General features: G+C 39.1%; 1 protein-coding gene across 5 annotated transcripts in view; it reads left to right on the forward strand.

Annotated features, from left to right (window-relative positions):
- The window catches only part of LOC127956550 (liprin-alpha-2), a 160,400-nt gene that overhangs the window by 137,806 nt on the left and 2,019 nt on the right, over positions 1-20,575 (forward strand). For 2 of the 5 annotated variants that reach the window (XM_052554588.1, XM_052554589.1), the window contains 15 exons: positions 1,503-1,743; positions 2,113-2,142; positions 2,868-2,995; positions 3,074-3,252; positions 3,400-3,493; positions 8,164-8,245; positions 9,224-9,424; positions 10,581-10,643; positions 12,606-12,638; positions 13,965-14,140; positions 14,278-14,375; positions 14,468-14,643; positions 15,524-15,592; positions 16,067-16,223; positions 16,678-16,734. In XM_052554588.1, the coding sequence (XP_052410548.1) occupies positions 1,503-1,743; positions 2,113-2,142; positions 2,868-2,995; positions 3,074-3,252; positions 3,400-3,493; positions 8,164-8,245; positions 9,224-9,424; positions 10,581-10,643; positions 12,606-12,638; positions 13,965-14,140; positions 14,278-14,375; positions 14,468-14,643; positions 15,524-15,592; positions 16,067-16,223; positions 16,678-16,734 (1,784 nt within the window). The remainder of the gene's footprint in view (positions 1-1,502; positions 1,744-2,112; positions 2,143-2,867; positions 2,996-3,073; positions 3,253-3,399; positions 3,494-8,163; positions 8,246-9,223; positions 9,425-10,580; positions 10,644-12,605; positions 12,639-13,964; positions 14,141-14,277; positions 14,376-14,467; positions 14,644-15,523; positions 15,593-16,066; positions 16,224-16,677; positions 16,735-20,575) is intronic. The other 3 variants (XM_052554590.1, XM_052554592.1, XM_052554591.1) reach the window with 3 other exon arrangements.

Consider the following 20,575-nt stretch of genomic DNA (forward strand, 5'->3'; position numbering starts at 1 on the left):
ACATGTGGTGCATTCTAGTCTTAAGGTCATTTTAAATTCACACAGAGCCCCTCACTGCAGACAAGGTTGAATTTTTCGATATTTCTCTGTCCTATTATTTTCCACATTTATTTTCGGTCAGGAGCTCCCTTCATGTAAATTTAATCAAGATGTGCAACTTCATATGCAAAGTACAGTATGTGTGCTTAACTTTATTTGATTACCTGTGTACAAATACCGCTCACTATGCTATTAAACTGTGCCTCTAATGTCTGCTGGGTTTGTTGATTACAACAGGAAGAAAGATGGTTCCTCTTGTGTGCAGTTTGTTTCTCTCCCCACAGCTGTGGTCCACTTTTGATAAAGCACCAGCTTTGGTCTTTTTTATGCTGGAAGACTTTGGGGCTGTTGAATGTCTTACAACAAACTGTAAACATGTTAAATACTTAACAAATGGTCTAAGTTTAATTGTTTGGAGCCTGCTTGATGGCTGCTTTACAAGATATTCAATAATCCAAGGCCATGAAAAACATCTACTACAGGAGCCATCATATGTTTCAGCAGTAAACGCCAATTTGCGATTCTTTCAGGATTGTCGGTCGTGTCCTCAAGCGTTCTCTGAACCAACCGCATCAGTCTTCGGGCAGTAAAGCACAAGATTTCATTATTTCTCTGAGCTTATTATTGCATTCTTTGTAATTTTTCTATGTTGAAGGTGGATTGCAGAGACAAAATTAAATAAACAGTTTGTAGGTTGGTTTCCCTGAAGAGTATGAATGCTGTGACTTTGCTCTGTTTATTTGAACAATTGGAGCATTCGGCAGTTTTGTTTAGTTTTTGCATTGATTTATCACAAATTAGTGTATTTTTATTTTTCCTGTTGCTAATAGATACGAGCACACAGAAAGTTCTGGTACTTGAAAAGATACAGTACCATAGCATCAACAGGCTATTTTTAGGATTTCCTTTGATATACTGATATTTACAGTAGATTTACACAAATATATATATAAAAAATGTTAGGGATTAATTGAAATGTCTTTTTTAGAAATGTTTTGTTTCAATTAAACTAAAGCCAATTTTCTACTTTTTAATTTTTATATATAGTAGCTTTAAAGCAAGGTTGTCTAAAACCGTGCCTGAAGCCATAAGCCCATTTCACAAAGATCTTCAAAAACATCTCTGAATCTGCAAACCAGTCTAAACATTGTAACACTGTAATTGTGCATTTAGTAAAAAAGAAAAAATGCGTCAAGACAGCACCCAGAATATCTGATAAACAAAAGTGTGTCTGCTTTTATTTTAGTGTGGTGCTTTTCATTTTGTACCATCCATTGTAGTAAGGGCTAATTAGTTGTTTCAGCTGCATTGTTTTTAGTCCTGGTGCCAAAATTATTCACACATTTTCAGCCAGCAAGCTCAGTACTCCAGTAATGTTGTAAATCAAAATGCTATTAGCTCATTATCACACACTGTCATTTCTGTCTTATAGCGGGTTAAACTCTTTTCCCTTTTTTCTGCAGGCTGATCCAGGAAGAGAAGGAGTCAACAGAACTGAGGGCAGAGGAAATCGAGAACCGCGTGGCCAGCGTGAGCCTGGAGGGGCTGAACCTGGCGCGGATGCACCATCCCGGAGCCTCCATCACTGCCTCGGCCACCGCATCCTCCCTCGCCTCCTCGTCCCCTCCCAGCGGACACTCCACCCCCAAACTCACCCCGCGCAGCCCTGCCCGCGACATGGAGCGCATGGGGGTCATGACACTGGTATACAAGCCCATCCACATCTCTGTCCATATCTTCATATCAACATTTAGAGTGCATCTTCTTTGATATTTGTATATATTAACAGTGCTGCTGACTATTGATGGAGGAAAATAGTAATTGGAAATGAAACATATTTTTTTAATGTAAACAGTATGTAAATAACCCTTTAAGAATATCGGTTTAATTCATGGCATGTAACATTAACATTTTGGGGCTTTACAAAATCCTTTTTCATGCAAAGTGTAGTGCTGGTTAAGCCACAAATGACAATTCTGTGCAGTTTCTGCCTCAAGTTGTGTTGCTCTGAATGCCTCATGACTATCCAGTATCCATTAACCTGTTATCATATTTTGTTTTTTTGTTCTGCAGCCCAGTGATTTGCGGAAACACAGGAGAAAGGTACTTAACATATGATCTCTTCACTAAAGAGCTGGCTGTATTTGGCAGCATAGAGGATACCGGGGTTGGGGGAAATAAAAAATCCCAGTTGATGAATTGGCTACATGTTAAATGAAATGAATAATATATAACAAAATTCAGTGAGGTTTATGCTTAAAAAAAAAGAGACTATTTTACTTGTCCCACTGGCAAGTGCACTTAATTCTCTGAAAATATTCTCTGAAAATATGTCTTGGTATTACCATTTTAGATATATCTATGGGTTTAAAAACAACCATGTTGAGGATTATTTGTTATTAAGACAAATAAGTATTGGTAAATGCTTTTACATATAAAGAACACATTTTTTATACTTTTTTTTATTTTTATAATGTTGTTACTTTTGATGACTTTATTAACATTGATTTTATTAGCAGAGGTTTCTGGAATACCCCATTTGTTATATGAAAAATATCTTTATTGGTAATTCAGAATAAGAAAACACATGTATTATAAAGAAATATCCTGTTTTTCACCCCAAAATTCCCCCTCAAGATATTTAGAAGAACTTTAGGAAACTGTATATGCCAAAAACACATTTGAGACATGTCTCCAAATATCTGCTTTAATGTTTCACAGAAGAAAAAAAATGTGTTACCTTTTTGGATCGACATGAGGGTAATTAAAAGAGAGTATTTTCATTTTTGGGTGAACTGTCCCTTTAATTCAGATTCCCTCTGTCACAGATCGCAGCGGTGGACGAGGACGGTCGAGAGGACAAGGCCACCATCAAATGTGAGACCTCGCCACCTCCCACACCTCGCCATGTCCGCATGACCCACACGCTGCCTGCTTCTTCACATAATGACGCACGGTGAGACAGCAGCCAGACACATCCTGCATGCAAACATAACCCAACTTTCCCGCTGTTAATCTGTTTGTCTGTCTCCAGCCTGACGGCTGCATTAGAGACAGAGGCCAGTGCTCTGAGCAGTGTAGCCAGCAGTCAAGACTCCCTCCATAAACAGCCAAAGAAGAAGGGCATCAAGTCCTCTATCGGACGTCTGTTTGGGAAGAAAGAGAAGGCCAGACTGGGGCAGCTGGGGAAAGAGATCATGGGACCAGGACAAGGTGAAAACAGAAATATGATATACAATATGAGATATACAAGCTATTAAGAGTTAGGTTTTCTATACGTGTATATAAGAAAACGCAGTCCTTTAATTACTATAATTACCAACTTTATCAAATGATTGGTTAATGGATCTTCTCCATCAGTAGGGAATGTATCCGATCCTGAGCTTCTAGGTCAGGATATTACAGTGGGAAAGCTGGGAACACAGGCAGAGAAAGATCGCAGGCTTAAAAAGAAGTAAGTATTTTATAAACCGCTCTCTGACAAATTCAAATGATTCACCCAGCACAACCTTTTATTAAGGTCAGTGACTCCTGGGCCCAAATCTTGAAAAACTAAATATTACTGACATCATAACACAACTGACACAACTTCACAGTATTCATGTTGATTGTTATGTTATGTTTCACACACCTCTCTTTAAAAAATAATATTTGAACATATGGCCCATCTGGATGTATTGTAGTGCCAAAAAACATACTCAACGCAAGTAAGAAAGAGCTTTGTGTAGTCCTGTTGTAAAGACTTAAAGTACGTTTTTGCGTCACTATTAAAATAGCATGCCTCAGTACTCAGTACAGTAAGATAGATGGTTATACAATAGATTAAATGAAGTTATTTTAAGTAGCTAGCTTTAATGTACTCGTGTAAATTGTTTGACCATTAAAGATTAGATTTTGCTAATATTTTTTTCTGAAGAAAGACAGACATGCCATGGATGAATGTTTACTGAGCAATCCATTATTTTGTAGAGGAGGGTCAAAATGGCCATTTTCACCTGAGATTCAGAGCCAAATTACAGGGGATTAAAAATGACTTTGACTTTAGAAAGATGGCAACATCATAATGTTATTTTTACACAGAGATTGGTAGGTCTGTTATTAAAATGTGTTGACTTTAGCCATCTTTGTTTCATTATATGCCGATGAAATTCTAAAATAGGGAAACGGCACTTTTCAATTTTTTTTCTCCAAAGTTTGCACGCCTGTAACTTAAGAAGTTTTAAAGATATCTTAATGCCCTTTTAGATATTGGGTCTTAACAAACTTTCCTTTTGATATCTTAATTTTTAAGGCCCAGTATGGTTCGGTTCCAGAGATACTGGAATTTCAATATGGCTTCAGGAGTAAATTGTTAAAATTTACACATTTTCAGTGGGTCAAAAACCAAATGTGGGTCATTTTGCAAAAATAAGATACTTCTTTTCTTTTCAAGAGGAAGGTCTGAAGTACAAATATGTGTTTACTTCTGTCAAAATAACTGCAATAAAATAATAATAATGGCAGTAAGTGCCATAAATATTTTTTATAAGTTTGTGTGTCTATAAATCAAAAAGTATTAAAGATCTCGCAATATGATTTTAGTTCTTAATAAACTTTTCCATTTTCCGACTGTTGAATATTATCTATTTTGAGTGGTTGAAAACCAAATGTTGGTCACTTTGTACTGATGTTTACTGTATTTAAAGCAGAATGATAGGAATGCATCTTGACAGAATTTACTAGAAGACCAACCAATCTCTTTGTAAAAATAACATTATGATGGTGCCATCTTTCTGAAGTCATTTTTAACCCCCTGTAATTTGGCTCTGAATCTCAGGTGAAAATTTTGACCTCCCTCTATAAAATAATGGATTACTCAGTAAATATTCATCCATGAAATTTCATATTTTGGCTTTCTCCACTATATATGTCTGTCTTTCTTCAGAAAAAATATTAGCAAAATTAAAAAAACAATTGGTTGAGTTGACACGGAATGACCCTATAAACATTTCAATGTGCTAAATATTTTTTTTCCCGCAAAAACAGATCCTTGGATGGAAACCTGGCTAAGATGTGCTGTTAACTTGTGTTCACATTTGCATGTTTGCGTAGAGTATGTTTTGGGCATTATGTTAGATAATCTGAAAAAGAATGCGTTTTCAGTGTCTCAAACTCTATTTGTCTAACTATACAAGACCTACTGTACTACTAAAAATACAATCAATCTATGATTGTTATTTGTATAATGTATGTTAACATGACAATGTGCCTTTCATAGCAGGCTTGTGACTTTGTTGCATACTTGGTTGTGTTTACAGCATGTCATACGATGCTTGCTGAATATCACATTTCTTTGCCTTAACGCTAATGGTTGAATGTGACCGTTTTATGTAATTTGACTCCATTGCGGCACCACACAAAGGCGGCTCTTCACCGTTTTCATTGCAGTATCACACTTTCTGCATGCTGTATGATAAAAATCTAAACTTGTGAAGACAAGCAGATCTGTTCAATTGTGACCAACAAGTCAATATCTAAAGTGCAAAAATACAACGATTCCCAACAGTAATGCACGTCTCTGAGCCGAGGTGTTTTTTCTAAAGTCTACATACAGTATGCTCAATAACAAGCATTTAATTTTGTCTCCCATCGCTTTCTCTATTTTTCTTTTCTCTCTCTCTATCTCTTTTTCTCCTCATCTGACTCTGTATCAGCGGGTAAGTTTAGTTTGTGTTGCCGAGACTTGCTGCATTTTCCACTGTCGACGCTCTGTCCATGTCTGTCGCCATGCTCCTAAAGTGTGTGTCTATCTTCAGGGGGGTCCGACGCATTTCCTTTCTGTCCATCCAGAGACCCCCACCTCTGCCTTTCTTTTTCATTTGACTGTACGTGTGATTCTCCCCCTCTGCAGTTCTATAGAGGATGCATCTCTGCCTGGAGAGAGAATGTGTGCCTTTATAACAACCTGTTCTCGATCTGCCATGCCGAGGCCTTTCTCCTCTCGTGTACGTGTGCGTGCGCGTGTCCGTGCGTGCGTGTGCATCGTGTGCCGTATTCAATAACCAGGTCTCGCCTCTGGTTATGGACTGTCAACTCATTGACTTCTTCCCTGTTCTTTTTTCTTTTCATTTTGTTTTCTCTCATAACTGTTTCTCTCCCTTCCCAGCTGCAGTATGTTCAGAAGAAGTCACTCTTATGCATTACATTAGACCTGAACATATGCAGTCCAACACGTAAAGATGAGGAGAGATGCATCATAACCACCATCACCACGAAGGCCTTATTGCCTTTAGAGCACACAGACATGAATGTTCACAGCGACAGGACAGTTCCCTTATTGACACGGTGGCGGTGCTCAACCCGGTTCGATGCTGTGATTTCCATCAAAGAAAAGGTGGTTCATGAAAATTAGACCCATGGATTAAACTAGTCTGGAAGGCATGAAATAATAGCTAACCCAATTTATTTTCTAAATGCATGTTAACAAAAAACCCCATCCCTTTCCTACAGTTGACTGCAAGTTTTCATTCAGATCCAGCTCCATTCACTGAACAACCAGTGGTCTGAAACAACTCTGTGTCACTTGGATGCATGCATGTGACAAAAAAAGATCCGTCTATACTTCTGACTGTCAGCATGAAGTGTGGTCCATTTTATTAGCTTTTATTAACAGCTTATTCAGGCAAGAGTTGTCCCGACAACTCGAAAAGGAACGAAAATGCTAGTAAAAGTGCCTTTCATAAACGATTCCATTTCCAGGATTTATCTCGAACCAACATTGACCAAATGGATGATGAACAGCTCCGCGGGTTTATCGTTATCACCACCTTCAGTTTGTTCAACTAAGCTACATGAAAAAAAAATGCTAACATATATATCCAAATCTAATGGCTAATTAGAATTTACAGCATACAGGGTACATAGTAACAAAAGTCATTTCCATCTAAATTTCCACCCCCTGCATAGAACCGGTTCTGGCACCATCACCGGCACCACTTTGGTGCAAAAGAGATATCATTGGTCAAGTTTTGAGATTTGATTTGTGCAGACAGGACCATATCATTCACTACAGCATGTGTCAGTACTGTACTCGACTCTTCAAGTGGCCTTACCGTACACCCCAAACTTGTGGTTGGATTACAAAGCTGCTCTCTGAGGGAGGAACACCCAACTGTCTCTGCCTTAAAGTCCACTGCAATTTCCACACACCATAAAATACTCACCTGTGCTTGTTCTATAGCAAGGCGCCCGCAGAATTACATCACAGTTCAACTAACCCTAAAGCCTCTCCTCAGAATTACACTGGCTTCGAATTTGACAGAACCTCGGAGATAAGTGCTCTCTGAGGTTCAGACGTTAGCAGGAGAGATATATTGAAACATTTCTAAAGACACACTCGGTTACAAGCCCTTCAGTCCCTGTAAAGTTGGAAAACGACAAGAGGCAACCTTGAGGAACGCTAGACATATTTCCCAGCGGAGATCTGCGTAGAAAGCGTCCGCGTGAATGTCTGATGAGAGTTTATGATAGCAGCCTTATATATTTATCAAGACAAACACAGACTAGGGTTCAAAAAGAAAAGGTATTTCTGTTTTCCCTCGATAAGTCACAGTATTCCAGTTTTCTCGGCTTTATAGACGAGGATCAGGACACAGCAAGGCAATGTCACGATATGTTTATCTGAAAAACTGTAACTTGCCGTTCGCTGGCCTCTCGTGTGACCGACACCATTAGTTTCTTTCAACGAAAACCTCGTCTTTGATTCTTAACCAGAACAGCAGACTACGTTTAAGAGACAGACCTTAAATTAAATGATAGAGTATTGTGAACTCAGAGCATTATTTGCTTAAGCGTTACGTATGTACAGAGATTACATGAAAAGGTAGCTTCTGTCATGCTACATGCTAATTACAGAATAGTACTGGGTACGAAAGAAACTTTTAAGAAGAAACTTGTGCATTTAGTGTTCCATGTTGTTCTGATAAACAGATAGTGACCTGGCAGAGACAGATAAAGCCTCTTTCTTTCTCTCTCTACATGCCCCTTTCCCTCTCTCTCTCTGTTCAGTTGATTATCTCTAAGCTGCTTGTCTTATGTCCTTATCTGTCTTCCTCTCTGTCTTGCTCTGTCACCTGCTCTTTCTAGACACGAGTTGTTGGAAGAAGCCAGAAGAAAAGGGTTACCTTTTGCTCAGTGGGACGGTCCTACAGTTGTCTCATGGTTGGAGGTGGGCAGTAATCATTTTTTTGCAATGGGAAAAAAAATCTTATACATGCCCACTTTTCACATATATCTTGCAAGACACACAAAACATATCAGCTTGGCTAATGAATACTATGTGAGTAATGATGTCCAATCCATTACCGATTCCAAATGACATGACAAAAGTTTTAGTTGACCTAACTCGTTAATCAAATCATTTTTAAATAATCAAAAACCAACAAAAAAAAATCTAATATTTTGTTTTTTATGAGAACTGTAAACATACAAAGGTGATTATTAAAATCTTCATTTTTAAATCTCAGGGGTACTTCAAGTAAATATATTAGGTGAAAGAGGTTCAGTGGGCAAAACTGTTCAGGAAACCTTGCATTACACACATGTATATATTATGAATTAATAATTAGGGAGAATCACAAAATTATGATTGTGTGTGCTGTGTGAATAATATGTAATCATGTCAGTAGAAATAACAATTAAATTGTAAAATGTCATTAAATTGTCTCATAGTATGTGAGATCCTTTGTTTGTTTATTGTGTGGTTAAACTAGCTCTGGGGCTCTTTAATGGCAGCTAAATAAAGACCTGAGCTGTATCAACATATTGCATACTTAGATCAGTGTCTCCTAGAATGATGCAATTGAACTGTTTTAGTTGTAGTAACATGGCTACAATGTTTTTCGAGAAACGATGTTAACATACAGTAGTTTTCTTTTTTTAATAGAGGTTTATTGACATTGTATGAATGTTTTCTGCTTCTGGTTTTTAAAAATCAACTGTAAAACAGTGAGTGTGAAGTAGAGATTTTGCCAGTATTCAGGTTTGTTTGTTTGTGGTCAGAACGGATCTGTTCACATTCATTAGATGTGCAGCAATGGCGCCATCTAGTGGCGAAGCATGGAAGATACTGTAAATAGATGTTCTAGAGTTGTACTTACATTTTTTGTATACATGTTTAATCATGCTACAATGTGTGTGTTCAAAGCTGTGGCTAGGGATGCCAGCATGGTACGTGGCAGCATGTCGTGCCAATGTAAAAAGTGGCGCTATCATGTCAGCCCTGTCGGACACCGAGATCCAGAGAGAGATTGGCATCAGCAATCCTCTGCACCGCCTCAAACTGCGCCTGGCCATCCAGGAGATGGTCTCGCTCACCAGCCCTTCGGCTCCCCCCACGTCCAGAACTGTGAGTGCACACACACAAAACACACTTGGTAGTCAGCATACATTTATAAATTACGAAAACAAAACCGCCCATTGGTTTCATCATTGGTTCATCGCAAGTCTTGCATTGTTTGGCAAAGACTGGGCTGCATCGGTTAACTATCAACGTCAGTCACTGTAGCCACTAAACCAGTCGTCATCATCAGCTATTTTCTACCCATCCACAGCTTTATTTTGTCCCGTTGTCACAGTAATAGTGTCTTGCATCAATCAGAGAAACTGGAAACTCGACTGCTGATCGTGGAATGACGCATTCACAGCGGTCAAACTGCAGCTTGTGTATTTCATGTGTTTCTTTTATTCTTAAAATTATTTTTATGCACTCCTTCTCAAAGCATCTCCTGATAAACTACTAACTACACAAAATGTGGTGCACACTGAACAATTTTGTCAACACCGGAGACCGAATTTATAATTGTATTGCAAAAAGACTTATTTTGTTCTAAGATAAAAACATTGTAAACATTTGAGCTCACTTTTTAGAAATAAAGACAGCGACAAGAAAAATTGCACAGTGTGCACACAACTCATTTTGCATTTTCAAAGCAGTTGTCGTCTTCAGCAGCAGTTCCTGTTTCGTCAGTCAGAACAACGTTTTAGTTGCGTCCCATTTTATGTACTTGTGCACTGTTTTATAGTGCGTATATACTTATGTACTGTGCTGTTTTATAGTGCGTTCACACTGAAAATACCAAAAAGAGACTGTCTGATTTAAATACCCAGGTGATTCACTTAATTAACTTAAGTGTGCAATGTTGGAAACTTCATGTAGTCAACTGTTTGAGCTCCACTGAGGTGAGGGGCTATCAGACGCTGAAGTTAAATGAGAAAATAACCGTAAAAATGTCATACACTACACGGTTGAGTACAAAGTGCATAAGTACATGGTGTATACGAGAGTCATTTGGGACGCAGCTTTCATCTCCCCTGATGTGCTTCATTCAGTGTGCTTGTGCTCTGTGTATGCGTGTTTGTCTCGGGCCTCTGACTCTGTGGGCGGGGCTTGCTAATGATCTGACTGTGATGCTGTAACACTATTGGCTTACAGTGCTGCTGCTCTTCTTCTTTAACACTGCTTGCCCTTCCTGTGGGATTCATCTCTGGGGCCGCCCACATAGGCATCGGGTAATGTGTGGGTAACCCACGAGGAAATGGAGACCCTTGCCGCCCCCTCCAAAACGGTCAGTCACTTCATTCTTTTTAACTCTAACCAAACTAGGGGTTTTTTTTCTCTTTTTTTCCACATAATCCTTTGTTTACTCTTACTGACCCTTGTTGCTTTCACAGAATAAGGATGGAGCAGGAAAAGTCGACATGAAATTGAAATCACCCCTCTTTTACTTTATTTGGACACAATCCTGATGTTACACAATTCCAGCGGCTTCTGTTTAAAAGCTATTTTCCTTTATCAGTTGGTGGATACAGCAGTAATGGCAAATAACAACAAAAAAATGACAGTTCGAATAAATGTTATTGACTGTCCAAATGCCGCCTCAGTTATGAATAAGGAAGTAAAATGAGTCATGAATGCGGTTTCATGTCGACTGTGAGCTCTGGTCCCTAACTGGGCAGAGGAAGATTTCATTAATTCATGTCTGAATATATTTGAGCTTCAATAATCAATTCATATGTGCTTCTGTTGCATCCAGTGCTATGAGCATTAGATGGGTGAACCAGTGGTGATAGAGGCCCTAATTTCCTATTGGTTCCCAACAGCTCTGAAAAAACGGAAGTAACATTTCAGATCAAATGCAATCAGTCAAAAGAGATGTAAAGTAGCGTCGCTATTCTCCACCGAGCCTCATCACGGCCTCGTACAATCATCACAGTTCACCCTCATCAGTTTCACGATAACTAGGAACGGAAACGCTCAACATCTCACATGTACACCGAAGATGACTGCATGTTGTGTATGTGATGTAGTTTGTGTTTAATGTATTGTTTGCATGGAGATGATTAGAGGAAGTCGAGCACTAGTTCCTTAGATTTTTCCATCCACTGTGTAAGATGTTGCGTTGCATGTTTAAAGGGGTCATATGATGCTTTTTTTTAAAGATCCTTATTTTGTTTATTTGTTATAACAGAGTATGTTGACTTGATTTAATGTTCAAAAAACACATAATTTGTGGTCCTCTATGCCTCGCCTCTCTCAAACTCATCGTTTTCTACAAAGTCCCTCCTTCCGACAAGAGCAGTCTGCTCTGATTGGCCAACTGGCCCAGTGTGGAAATATAACACCCCTTTCAACAATCATGAGCTTCATCTTTCAAAATAAATGTAAAGATATTTAATAATTTCCTTAGTTTTACCATCAGTTAAATCCTGAAAGGAGAACAGAGTCACATGAAAGAAACAGTGATGACGCATGTATGCGTTTGCAGTACACAAGCCACAGACGGTTAAGACAGCTTAACCCTTAACCCACTCTCTCTCGCACACACACACACACACACAACGCACAAGACTCAGCATTTAAACATTCAATAGCAAATACTTAAACTAATAACAAAACATACTTCCAGAAGCTGATTCAGAAGCGTCAGATTGTTGTAGCAAAGTCAAAATGACCTCCTCTCTTAGGTTCACGAAACATTCGTCCATGAAATGCGTTGCTGTTCTGTTGCAAGTAATCTTAAAGATTCCTAAAAAAGCATCTACTTTCGAAAGGCCAAATAAAGTGCTTTTGCTTTCTTCTAGATACATGCAGCATCTCCCTGACATGACTGCTTCAACACTAACTGCAGTTACTGAAACCTAGCCGCCTTTCTTTGCGTGAAAATTTGGGCGGCATTATGCAAATATTTCCACATCTTGGCACAGACATGTGGGGGCGTGTTTGAATGAGCCGTTTTAAAGGGACAGGGCAGAGTCTTAACTTTGATAAAGAATATCTCTTTGGATTTGAGATTTTAGTCTTTGCAACTTTCCAGATCTTCTTTATGCACCAAGAGCTCGTAACACTCCAAAGAGCAAGGAAAATCTGAAAATCACATCATATGACCCCTTTAAAACATTTAAATGGATGCATGTACAATCACGTGATCATGTGCAACGTACGTGGTTTGAAAAGTTAACAGATGTACATAAAGTGCAGCATTTTCAAGACACAACACAGATGCACTCACTTTCTTGTGCTTCTGCAGAAATCGGATTCAGAGGAGGGGAGCTGGTCACAGGTGAGAGTGTAAAATACACACAGAGCTACACTACTCATTTTTAACAGAAAACACATTAACAATGGATTTTTAAAAAGCATAGCTATAATATACGCTTCACCCAAAAATAACAATTCTGTCATAAATAACCCCACTCATTAATTCCAAACCCGAAAGAACTTTGTTCATTTTCAGAACGCAAATTAAGAAATTTTTACCTTAATCCAAGAGCTTTCTGACCCTGCATAGACATCAGTGAAGACTACCACATTTAAGGTCCAGAAAGGAAATGTACTTTTTAAAGTAATGCATTACAATATTCCGTTACTACCTAAAAATCTAACTAATTACGCTACTTGGTTGCGTTTTATGGAAAGTAATGCATTGTGTTACTTTTAAATTACTTTCACGTTACTTTTCAAAAATGAGCAGGGCTTAATTGTTTTGAAAAAAACTTAGTTCTATTTATAGCAAATGTAAAGGTTCTTTCACACCAAAAAGTATAATGCATCAACCTCAGGCTGAAAGAAAAGTAAATTCATGTCTGTACAGTAGAACACAGGAGATGACGATTCAACACATTTCAGCATTAAACAAAAAATAAATAAATATAATTGTTAGTTAATCTAAAGTCATTTTTACCGGATCATCAAAGGTCAGCAGATGCACTGTTATAATTCATTTATTGCGTTACCTTACTAGTCACTTGTAAAGACATTGTTAAAATGGTACATTTGACATCAGTGGTTCAACATTAATTTTATGAAGCTACGAGAATAATATTTTGTTTGCAAAGAAAACAAAATTTTTCTGTAAAGTCATTGCTTTTGTTTTCTTTGTGCACAAAAAAAGTTTCCTCGTAGCTGCATAAATTTAATTTTGAACCACTGATGTCACATGGACTGTTTTAACAATTGTCCTTACTAGGTTTCTAAGCCTCGTCTATGCAGGGTCAGAAAGCTCTCGGATTTCATCAAAATGATCTTAATTTGTGTTCCGAAGAAGATTAAATAAAGGTCTTTAGGGTTTGGAACGAGATGAGTTTGAGTCTTTTTTGGGTGAAATTTCCCTTTTGAGTGAACTGTCACTATGACAGAATTAATTACTAACCTTATCAATGGATGGATGGATTATGCCGCAGTAATAATAAATGAGCACAAAATGAGCATGATATTTGAAGGGTGGTGTGACATTGAAGATTAGAGTAATGGCTCCTGAAAATTCAGCATGGCTCATCCCTGGAAAGAATTTGGTTTAAAAATATATTTAATACATTAACGTAGGAAACAGTTATTTGAAACAGCTGTAATGTTTCACAGTATTACTGTTTTTGCACATATCATTTAGACACTGGCATACGGGGACATGAACCACGAGTGGATCGGGAACGAGTGGCTGCCCAGTCTAGGTCTACCTCAGTACCGCAGCTACTTCATGGAGTGTTTGGTGGATGCACGCATGCTGGACCACCTCACCAAGAAGGACCTCCGAGTGCATTTAAAAATGGTGGACAGCTTCCACAGGTCAGTAGCCATTGGTCTCCATGTATTGCTATAAATGATTTGATTGGATTAATTAAATTAGCACTAACTTGACCTAACTTGCGTTGATTGAAATATGTATTAATGTATTAATTGATGCTTATTCAAATTTGCAACAGAACCAGTCTGCAGTACGGCATCATGTGCCTGAAGAAGCTCAACTATGACAGGAAGGAGCTGGAGAGACGCAGAGAGAGCAGCCAGCACGAGATAAGAGGTAGGCAGAAGCTGCTTGGAAACACTCCTGGGGCTGTGATAATGCAATGTCCGTAAACACACGTTATGACTTTTGCGTGTATTTTTACGCAGACGTGCTGGTGTGGACTAACGAGCGTGTGATTCGCTGGGTTCAGAGCATCGGTCTCCGTGACTATGCCAACATCCTGTTAGAGAGCGGTGTGCACGGGGCGCTCATAGCGCTAGATGATAACTTTGACTACAGCAGCCTGGCCCTGCTGCTGCAGATCCCCAACCAAAACACTCAGGTACCCATCCATCCGTCCATCGACCACACTCTTTATGATGAAGGTCGTTTTACACTGAGCCCGATACAAAAAAGTGAGGCCAGCCACCAACGAATGCTGCTTTCACACCGAGCACGAAACGATTGATTGCCTTCTGCCAATTCACTCTTGCATGCTAGGTGGCGCCAACAAGCAATTCATTTTTCCTCAGATATGCATCTCGTATATGGTCTCCTGCTCAATATATACATCATTAAATTAAGATAAAGTTTGGTTCTGCACCAGAAACACAAACAATCTGTAATTCCTACAAGAATACATCTTAAAATATAAATAGAGGTTGAATTAGCATCAAGCTACATTTGAAAATGTATGTGATTGTGTTTTTTGCTTAAAACCCACTTTAAACTGTAATGGCAGGAGATAGTATCCCATAATTGACAGGTCTTGAGCGAACAGACTCTGACTCTATAAAAAATTATACATAACAATAGATAAGAATATAGATAACAATAACAACAACAATTCTGCATCCTCTTCTCTCTCAGAATACTCTTCTTTGGTGTTTATTTACACTAGTTTTTGAAACTGCCACCACTCTCCCCCGTTTGTGCAACAGCAGCTGCTTTGGGCACATGATCTTCGCTCAGATCTAACAGAGTGGCCCGTTTCATCGTGGAGTGATGGGAAAATATTGACACACAGGATGAAAAAAAAACCCTTGCTTTTTTCGTGTTGCAAATTATCACGTCTGTTGTGAATAGCCCTATAAAAATGTATTGTTCCGATTTAAAAGCACGACTGTTCCAATCATTTGTGTCAAATTTTCACATTCAGTGTGAAAAGCACTTTACAGTTACTTGGAGGTAGCAATGCTGTATTAATTAATTATTTTCTACAGGCTAGACAAATTCTGGAAAGAGAGTACAACAATCTGCTGGCGCTGGGAACGGAGAGACGATTAGATGAGGTGAATCACTAGTTTCTTCCATTTTTGTATAGAACTGAACAGTTGACAGTGATTCCATTCCAAATGTCATGAAGGAAACATTTTTTTAAGTTCTGAGTGATGGTGAACAAATAGTTTCCAGTCAATAGCTCCCATACAAAACTCAAGAACTGACAACTCATTAGAATAGAGATTTGCTTGTTACTAAGCTAACTGTGAAATACTAGTCAGTTGGTTTAAAAAATCTAAATTAGTGAAAGGTCATTTATAAACTTGTTTTTGATGATCGTTAGTTTAATGAAATCCAAAAACTAAAGTTTAAGTAAAACTGTACACTTAGAGTACATTACCTTTACATTGAAACATCCAGTGAAAAAAATTAAACTCATGGAGTGGTGGTTTATAGTATGTAGTGTTATATAATTAATTGCAGCAATAAGACAATGTAATTTACAAAAGCACTTTGGACTAAATCTGTATCTGAACCATCCATAGTGTGATGAGAAAGACTTTCGAGGACCGTCGTGGAGGAGGCAGTTTCCTCGGCGGGACATCCATGGGATCAGCATGATGCCCGGCTCAGCAGAGACCCTGCCCGCTGGCTTTCGCCTCACTGCCACCTCCGCACACTCACGCAGACTGCCACCAGAGGGTGAGACGCACACAGTACCGTTCACAAACACAGTCCAAAGAGTTGTAAAGCAGACACACAAGCTATGTTTGGGATGGGATAGCGGCTTACTGCTAACTAGATATTTATCAGCTGTACTGATTCGAAGTAGATGATCCAATATACTGTAGGAAAAGAGCATGTACTGTGCTCTGAAATGTCTCTTTTGTACACTGAAGGCTGGTTGAACTATCCCATTAATGAATATTTAGGCAAATACAGTATGTAATGAGGGTATTTGATACAGATTTTCTTTTCAAAAGTGAAACGTACAAGTAGCATGGTGTGACACCATTCCAAACATAACTGGTTACACACAGACTTCACCACAAGAGGGTCAGACAGAAATAACAAATATACTGTACACACACACACAGAGACACACTGGGTTTACTGTGTTTCTGTTGTTCTTTCCTTCTGGACTGCTGCTGGGTAGTCCTGTATGAGGCGATGGATGACAGTCCTGACGACATGTATTTGGACTGGTTTCAAGGTTAGACACGACAGAGCCTCCAATCGTGTGGCATTCCCGATCCTGTCCCTACAGTGAAGTGTACTCGTACCCCCTTGAGTGGTCTCAGTGTGTCCCGTCCTTTCTTAACTGTCAGATATAACCAGCAGGAGGATGCAAAGAGAGATTTGGAGCAGCCTTGCGCCAAACAATTACCATATTTTCCGGACTATAAGTCACACTTTTTTTCATAGTTTGGCTGGTCCTGCGACTTATAGTCAGGTGCAACTTATCAAAATTAATTTTGACATGAACCAAGAGAAATGAATCAAGAGAAAACATTACCATCTACAGCCGCGAGAGGGCGCTCTATGCTGCTCAGTGCTCCTGTAGTCTACACTGAAATCATAGAGCGTCCTCTTGCGGCTGTAGACGGTAATGTTTTCTCTTGGTTCTAAATAAGTGCCACTTATAGTCCGGTGCGACTTATTTTTTCCTCGTCATTACGTATTTTTGGACTGATGCAACTTATACTCAGGTGCGACTTATAGTCCAAAAAATACCGTAGTACTCTGGCCTTTTGCAGACATCAAACTCGAGAGATGTGGTGGTTATTGCGTATCAGCAAGCAAAACAGTAGATTATCAAAACAGGGACAGGAATTCACAAGGTAAAATTTAAAGGGGTGGTTGATTGCGATTTCACATTTTTTACTTTAGTTAGTAATGTTGCTGTTTGACCATAAACAATATCTGCAGTTACAACGCTGAAAGTTCAATTCAAATGCAGATTTCGTCTTTTAAAATGATATCAAATGATATGCAACAAGTTACTTCCAGGTTTTGTGACATCACAATTCTGTTTTCAAGCCCTGATATAGCACGGTAACATTGACCTCGCTTCATTCTTCTATGTGGCGAATGACGCACCTTTTACCACATATGCTGCGGCACACCTGTGGTCCAATGCTTTGCGTTTGCTGTAATTGTAGCGACTGTAAGTAGACTCAAAGAAAGAAAGGAAAACAGTGAACAGGTAATACTGATGGGCTGGGGAAGTAGCAGCCGATGAAGATAATGTAGCTCCTGCGTGTCCATGGAGACATGTGGAGTCGCTGGGTCTTGCATGTGAGATGTTAATGTGAAGGCTATTCCTCTAAAGGCGGTTCAGAACTTGTGCACTGCATCAACAGTGCATGTGATGGATTTGTTGTCTTTGTAGGTGTTTTGTGCAGAGATGAGGTCAGAGGCATTTATCCTGTGGAGATATATCTTTCTGGGATTTCTCTGGTATTGTGGTGGTAGATATTACAGGTGAACACCCAGTGTATGCAGGTTTCTAAAAGGTGCATGGCAACTGAACAGGGTTAAGAAGCTGCCTGTTTTCTGGTGGACTATGTGTGTGGTCTTGGTATTTGACCCTATATGTAGTATTGATTGAAAGCAGTGTTATATTTTTGTTTTCTGGAGAATGCCTCTAATTGTGAAGAAGGTTAGTGAACATCAACTTGTGTATTACTTTGGACTCATTGACTTTACGCAGTTAGTCCTGTGTTTTTAACTGTTGGAGGACATGCTTCATATTACTGACACAACACTCAGTAATTCCATATGGGGTGAAGTGTTTGACATCATCACCTGACCAAATGGTAGTGTAATTATTAGGCTATAAAAGCATGGGGCTAAAGTCTCACTGCTATTTTTTGAGTGACTGGATTAGTATGGAATGGATGTTACAGAGCTTTGATTGTGTTGTTATGGTAGTATAGTATTTGTGGTGTAACTTATACTGTACATGACTGCAACAGTGTATGTGCTATGTCCAAGTGTTCCCACCAAATGGTGAACACTGGGAAGGAATGGATGTTTGAAGTAGTTGCGGTTATCTAAATAAAATAACCTTGATTCTCTGATAACAATGTGATGCTTTACCATATTTGTGTTATTGCAGTAGCATGGAGCAGATTTATTGGGAATGATTTAAAGATGAGTGGCAGTGCTTTATATATTAGATGGGGTTGTTTTTGTTTCTTAGGGAGGTGAGAGACCTGTGATTGCTCTGTCAAGTGACAGGGTCTTGGTGGTGCTGAAGTGTGGATGAATGGGGTGTATTAGTTGTTGAGATAGTGCTTAGATTGTGCAATTTAGTGGCTAGAATGATGTGGAGGGGTGGGCATTTCCTAGCTGGCTTGGACATCAAAAATCTGAAACTCTTTAAGTATGTAATATATTTGTTTTGGAGGCAGCATTTTTTAGACAAAATGTGGCATGATTGAAATCCCTGGCAAGGAGGAGACTCTGCTCAGATCCCTGAGGAACTCCAGGACCTGGATCAGACATTAGTGAGCAGTAGTGCAGGTGTAAGGGGTGGTGTTGGCGCAGTGGATAAGAGACATGCCTTTGGCGTGAGAGACCCGGGTTCAAATCCAATGTGAGACATCAATGTGTCCCTGAGCAAGACATTTAACCCCTAATTGCTCTGACATATATATCAATTGTAAGTTGCTTTGGATAAAAGCGTCAGCTAAATTAATAAATGTAAGCTAGGTAGTGGTTGGGTGGATTGTGAAATTGTAATTGGCTTGTTTAGATGGTAATAAGTGGAAAGTGGTGTAACCCAGCCAGCATTTAGCAGTAGTATTAGTAAAGGTGTTGGCATGAAGGGGCTTGCAGGAGTCCATGGTCCTAGTGAGATAAAGTAGTTAGTAATTGTGAAAGAAAAGAGTAAGGAACAAGAGTGTAGCGTGCTGTGTTTGTTGGTTGGTCGCCCAGGTCTTCACACAACGGCTGCCACTCTTACATAGCTCCTTCTCAGCCATCCACAGCTGACACCTCTCTGCAATTAAAGGGTAAGTTCACCCAAAACTGAAAATTCTGTCATTAATGACTACTTAATCATCTTTGGAACTAAAATTTAGATATTATTATGCATTCTGACAGCTCTCTGACCCTCGCATAGACAGCAAGTGTCCTTACATGATCATTGTCCAGAAACTTAGCAAGGAGTAAAAAATAAAAATTATTCAATTCATCTTCTCCACCCTATAGCGCCATTTTGGACATGAACGCTAATCATCTAAAGACCCTTGTTGTCTATGTAAAGGGTCAGAGAGCTGTCAGAATGTTTAAAAAATATCTTCATTTGTGTTCTGAAGATAAACGGAGGTCTTATGTTTTTGGAAAGACATTTAATGACAGAATTTTCATTTTCGGGTGTACTATCCCTTTAACCAATCTCCAGCTACAAGCAAAGTCACATGACACTGAACAGCTTCTCCTTGTTACCAATTCAACCCTTCACACCTGCCTCCACCTTCTCTCTACCGATAACCAATCTGGCTAACCTCATGTGACCGACTGCTTCACTAATACTACTCGTGAAACAGTACGTTCATCATTGTGAGCTCAGTTTGTATCTCATGTACACCGATGAGCAGTGTTTTATTAATGTTTCCCTTTAACACCTTTCCCCAGTGTTGCTAGATCTTCCTTTATTCTGTGTGTGGATATTAACCACTTACACACCTGACCTCACTGACCGACTTACTAACAGTCTCGTTGTTTGCACATCTGAACATGCTGTACTCATTTCTAGTGACCACGTGATACAAAACACTGTATACAAACTCCAATTATGTGGGAGGGATTCACCTTCTTTACAATTGTATAGAATTCCATTCATTGGGATTGAATATTGATCACTTCAAAGGAACCCCTGATCCAATAAATACCTCCTCACACAAATCAAAGCATTTGTCTTAATTCATCCTACATGGCATAAATGGCCTTTTCTACAGCTACTTTGTTCTATCCTGCCCCCCCCCCCCCCCAAACTACTTGCAAGCATGTCCTATCTCTCCCTCACACACACATAGAGCCAACCA

The sequence above is a fragment of the Carassius gibelio genome, chromosome B4 (assembly GCF_023724105.1).
Source record: "Carassius gibelio isolate Cgi1373 ecotype wild population from Czech Republic chromosome B4, carGib1.2-hapl.c, whole genome shotgun sequence".
NCBI lineage: Eukaryota > Metazoa > Chordata > Actinopteri > Cypriniformes > Cyprinidae > Carassius > Carassius gibelio.